Raw genomic sequence first — 5086 nt, forward strand, 5'->3', positions numbered from 1 at the left:
ACATGCCCTGCCCTTACTTCTTGTATTTGGGATGATCATTCTGTAGCTTTTTTTTAATATAAACAATGTAAGAGTCTTTGATCAGCAATAAAACTAGCTGAATGGCATTTCCTCAAAAAGTGTTTATTTTAGATGAATCCATATAATAGTTTGTGTCAAAAAAAAAAAGAGAATTTATTGGAAAGAAAGAAAGAAAGAAGTAGACCGAGTGCGGATCGTAGACGGTCGGGCTCGGCCCGTTCGCGGGAATATAAAGGAAGGAACGCCCCGCACCACCCTCTAGACAGAGCAAGAGTTCGTGCCCAGACTCCAGAGGCGGAAGGCAGGCGAACGAGGAACCCTAACGAGGAGGCAGTCCCAGTTCCCGCAAGGTACGCACCAAATTCTACCGAAATTTCTCGCCTTTTCAACCCGATAGCCTAGATAGGGGAGGAGCGGCCGGCGGCGGTGAGCGAAGGGGCCGGCGGGTGGTGATTCGTGCCTCCTAATCCCTATTTATTTCCAGGCAGCGACGATGGCGGCGCTTCTTCGACAGGGGGCGAGGAGGATCGGTGGCGCCGTGCTCCAGCGAACCCAGGTGGCGGTCACATCACCGGCGGTTGCGGAGGAGCGGCGCCGGCTCGTGCCAAGGCGCATGTACAGCACCGAGGAGGTATCTTAACCAAAGCTGACATCTTTTACCCTGCATGATCCCCGGCTTTTCTTTTTGGCTGTGCAACTACCTCGCTCGATCAAGGAGCGAGCTAACGATAATCGAATTCTTCACTGTTAACATGCGTGACTTTTTAATTTGGTATCTTTGCTAGTAGAAACAGTATTGGAGGAAGCAGCCTTATTTCCTGGTTGATCATCTTAAAGTTGTGGCTTTTACTCACCCCTTTAGCAAATTGCAACATATAGGATGTCTAATTTGTTGCTCTGCTGTTTTGGGCAATTTCCTCTTGTGCCAGCTGCAATCCATAACACTAGCCAATGATTTGTTTCCTGTGCACACCGATGAAAGACATCTTAACCAAAGTTGACATATTTTACCTCTGCATGACTTTTTGAATAGTTGTTTTGCTGTACAAATACCTCACTATGGAGCGAACATGTGACTTCTTAATTTGGTCTCTCTGCTAATAAGAGCAAGATTAACCCGCACAAAGTAGCATTGTTTAGAGGAAGCAGCCTCAACATATAAGATGCCTAATGTGTTGCTCTGCTGTTTTGATGCATCGAACAATCTCCTCCTGTGCCTGCTGCAGTTCATAACACTAGCCAATGATTGATTTCTTATCTATTCAACTGAGGGAAGTTATTTCAAGCAATCCATTCAACAGGCCCCATAATTAGCAACCAAACAGTTGCACGATATTGACCCTGTTAATAGTTGCTTTGCATCATGCGTTTGCGTTACATATTGAATCTTCAATTGACAGTATTCTTCTTAGCAGCACTTGATTAATGATCATTATCTATGTGTATCCAGCAAATTACCGAGGAGCTTACTCGCAAGATCCAGCAGAAAAAAGAGGAGCTCTATGATTTGATGCTCAAGGCGGAGCAGAGCATTTGGACTAGTAGCTTTAGGAACAAGCGCCTACTCCAGCTTCTTTCCGTACAGGTGAAGCCAAGACCGGGAGACACCAAGTGGTATGATATCGGAACGTATGCAGTTGTCTATTCCTTGGTTCTTCCTTTTGCTTTGTGACAGGAGTTGATATGATCCCATTTGACCTACCTGCAGGCAGCTGATGTGTTTATCAAAAAGGGCCATCAATGCCTTTGAGATAGCGGGGCTAGTTGCATTAAGCAGCCTCATTACTTATGCTGGGCTTACTATCAAACGTTTGATTGGTGAAAGGAAGATAATCCGGGCAATGATTGTGGCAGAAATGCGTGAAGCGGAGGCAGGGTCTCGCCTGATTGAGAATCAGCCTTGAAGACTGAAGACAACATCGCATGATTCGATGAAGAAGCATCTGGCCCTCTTGTAGAGGGATGCCAACTCGTTAAATTATTACTAGTGTTCTGATGGTCATTCTTGCAATGTTCTTATGATGTGCTAGCTAGAACTTTAAGTACAAGTCTAGCATCGGTGGACTGCTATATTTGTGATGTTGTGTGGCATGCTATATGCTATGATTATGGCATGCTAATCTAGTCGATGATGTTGTTTTGGATGTTAAGTTTACTGGGCTGTTGGAGAGTTGCCTGGGCTGAGATGCCTTGTGTTAAATGATGGTAATGTGATTCTGATGCTAATGGGATGTGTACCGAAGTATTGTGTATATTATTGAACTTACTCTATTGGCGTGGTGATGTGATTCCGAGGCTAATGTGTTGTGCACCAAAGTATTGCGTATATTGTTAGCTACAGATTTGTGTAGTATACATGCCATTTACTGAAATCGGGATCACCATCCCCGATCAAGTAAATTCGGGTTCACCACGCCCGATTTACTGAAATCGGGTTCACCATGCCCGAATTCTTTTTCGCTTTTCTGACAACGCACAAGAATCCTAAAATCGGGTTTCTCAAACCCGATATTGAGGATTCGGGTTCCTCAAACACGATTTTGTTATTTCGTGTTAGCCCTACCCGACGGTGTATTATTTCTGAAAATTCCTAAAAACGAATATTATTCCTGGAATTAATATTAAAAAGTGTACTATTTAAAAAAAATCGCAGTATTGTGTATATTATTAGCTACAGATTTGTGTAGTATACATGCGATTGCACTCGATTATGACTTGACGGAATATGGGATGTAAAACCTGCATAAATGGTTAGATCAGATTAGACCTGGTAACCTACTGCCTGCCTAGTGCCCACAAGCACAGCAACATGCGAATTATTTTGGCCCATTGGAAGCGAAAAATGGAAACGATCTAAGTTTTTTTTTTAGATGATCTAAGTTTCTTTGATCACCAATAAAGCTAACCGAATGATATTGATGAAGAAGAAGAAGGATGAACTGCCGCTGAAGCTTCTTGATGATCCGAAGATCCCCACAGAAGCTCCTTGATGATCCGAAGATCCCCACAGCCAGACGAAAACCTCCAAGATGACACCACTCCTACAAACCTCACGACGTTGTCGCTGAGATGGGGTTGAAGCCAGGGAGACCTTATTGCACGTGAGCATTGCCCCTACAAACTTTGATCCTACAAACGGAGAACAGAACCCACAAAAACAGGCGTGGAGCCCTCCCGCCGACGAGGGCTACGATCCACCGCACCCCCATGGCCTGAAGGCCACAGAGGCAGGGCAGGTCGGCGGCGGCACCGACACGAGGCGAGGAGTGTTGGTCACCTTCCGTCTGTCTTTGATCACCAATTAAAGCTAACCGAATGACATTCTCTCAGAAGTGGATATTTTTCATTTCAAAAAAAAGAAGTGGTTATTTTTAGATAAATCCAGAGAATAGTTTGTGTCAAAAAAAAAGGAATTTCTTGGAAAGAAGACCGAGTGTGGCTCGTAGACGGTCGGGCTCGTCCAGCGAGCGCGGGAGTTCGTGTCCAGACTCCAGAGGCGGAAGGCAGGCGAGCGAGGAACCCTAACCCTAACGAGGAGGCAATCCGGCCCAGATCCCGCAAGGTACGCACTAAATTCTACCGAAATTTCTCGCCTTTCCAATAGCCTATATAGGTGACGGCCGGCGGTGATTCGTGCCTCCTAATCTGCATCCCTATTTATTTGCAGGCAGCGACGATGTCGGCGCTTCTTCGACAGGGGGCGAGGAGGATCTGTGGCGCCGTGCTCCAGCGAACCCGGGCGGCGGTCACTTCACCGGCGGTTGCGGAGGAGCGACGCCGGATCGTGGCAAGTCGCATGTACAGTACCGAGGAGGTATCTTAATCTTAACCAAAGCTGTCATCTTTTACCCTGCATGATATACGGCTATTTGTTTTGCTGTGCAAATACCTCACGCGATCGAGGATCTAGCGAGCGATAATCGAATTCTTCACTGTTAACATGCGGGACTTCTTAATTTCGTCTCTTCTATTAGAAACATGGGCAAAATTACCTGCACAAAGTAGTATTTTTTTTAGAGGAAGCAATCTTATTTCCTGGTTGATCATCTTAATGTTGTGACTTTTACTCACTCATTTAGCAAATTGCAGCATATACGATGTTCAATTTTTTTTTTGGTTAGTTGAACAACAATGTCTTCTTCTGCCTGCTGGAATGTCAATGATTGATTCACTAGCTATTCAACTGATACTCGACTACTGATCATTGTTATGTATGTGCACCAGCAAGGTCATGTGGAACTCGTGCGTGAGATCCAGAAGAGGAAAGACGAGCTCTATGATTTGATCGTTAAGGGGGATAGGAATTGTAAGACTAGTAGCTGGTGGGACGCTTTCTTCCTCACGCATCTTTGTAAAGATGTCACCCCAAGACCTTCTGACTCTGTCTGGTATGATATCAAAAGGATGCATTTTTCTATTTCTTATTCCTCATTTGTTTATATGACCTCATTTGACCCTACCTGCAGGCGCGATCTGAAGTCTTCAACAAGTGTTATCAGCAGGATCAAGAGAGCAGGCTTCTTTTCATTAGGCTTTTTGGCCGTGGATTATTACAATGCTTCTCTTAACGACGAGAAGGTAGCTCCAGGCATGATCATGAAAGAAGAGCATGCAGCAAGCGAAGTGGAGGAGTAAATTACATATAGGTACCACTTTTGGGGCAACGGTTGCGAGTAGGTACCAACTCTGGTAATTTTATCAAGTAAGTGCAACTTCTGGAGCAGCTTGTAACAAATAGAGCAATTCTGGAGTTGACAGTGAATTAAGCACGCGGACCCACTTGTCAGCTGACGCTGTCTTTGGCCATGCACGAATCCGGATCAGCTTTGGCCATGCACGAATAAAAAAAAACACTGTAGCCATGCACGTGCACTTGCATGCATGCTTGGGCGTGTTGTGGGCGGTGCACCCCTGCCTTGGAGCACCAAGGCTCAGAACAAGCTGGTGGCGCGCGTGCTCGCCACCAGGAGCAGGCCACCTTCATGATATACTAGAAGATCAATGGCAAGCCGCTCGAGGAGGAGTTCAGCAGCAGAGCCTCCATGCATGCGCCGCGGATGCCGAC

The 5086-nt window shown here is 45.7% G+C and overlaps 2 protein-coding genes across 2 annotated transcripts; both read left to right on the forward strand.

Moving 5' to 3' along the window:
- The first annotated feature begins 342 nt into the window (after positions 1–342).
- Positions 343–2304, forward strand: LOC124649189. Its single transcript, XM_047188850.1, has 4 exons — positions 343–371; positions 510–652; positions 1472–1635; positions 1730–2304. Exons 2-4 carry the CDS (start codon positions 515–517, stop codon positions 1923–1925), a joined length of 498 nt encoding a protein of 165 aa, XP_047044806.1. The 5' UTR covers positions 343–371; positions 510–514; the 3' UTR covers positions 1926–2304.
- A 1193-nt stretch (positions 2305–3497) lies between these two features.
- Positions 3498–4685, forward strand: LOC124706534. The gene is made up of 4 exons (XM_047238198.1): positions 3498–3583; positions 3689–3835; positions 4246–4409; positions 4488–4685. Exons 2-4 carry the CDS (start codon positions 3698–3700, stop codon positions 4654–4656), a joined length of 471 nt encoding a protein of 156 aa, XP_047094154.1. The 5' UTR covers positions 3498–3583; positions 3689–3697; the 3' UTR covers positions 4657–4685.
- Positions 4686–5086: the final 401 nt, after the last annotated feature.

This window comes from Lolium rigidum, chromosome 4 (genome assembly GCF_022539505.1).
Source record: "Lolium rigidum isolate FL_2022 chromosome 4, APGP_CSIRO_Lrig_0.1, whole genome shotgun sequence".
Taxonomy (NCBI): domain Eukaryota; kingdom Viridiplantae; phylum Streptophyta; class Magnoliopsida; order Poales; family Poaceae; genus Lolium; species Lolium rigidum.

Excerpts from the sequence above, each read along its gene's own strand:
- LOC124649189 (XM_047188850.1), top strand. The coding sequence starts at position 515 with ATGGCGGCGCTTCTTCGACAGGGGGCGAGGAGGATCGGTGGCGCCGTG. Across the intron at positions 653-1,471 it reads GCATGTACAGCACCGAGGAG|CAAATTACCGAGGAGCTTAC; the intron begins GTATCTTAACCA and ends ATGTGTATCCAG. Across the intron at positions 1,636-1,729 it reads AGACCGGGAGACACCAAGTG|GCAGCTGATGTGTTTATCAA; the intron begins GTATGATATCGG and ends ACCTACCTGCAG.
- LOC124706534 (XM_047238198.1), top strand. The coding sequence starts at position 3,698 with ATGTCGGCGCTTCTTCGACAGGGGGCGAGGAGGATCTGTGGCGCCGTG. Across the intron at positions 3,836-4,245 it reads GCATGTACAGTACCGAGGAG|CAAGGTCATGTGGAACTCGT; the intron begins GTATCTTAATCT and ends TATGTGCACCAG. Across the intron at positions 4,410-4,487 it reads AGACCTTCTGACTCTGTCTG|GCGCGATCTGAAGTCTTCAA; the intron begins GTATGATATCAA and ends CCCTACCTGCAG.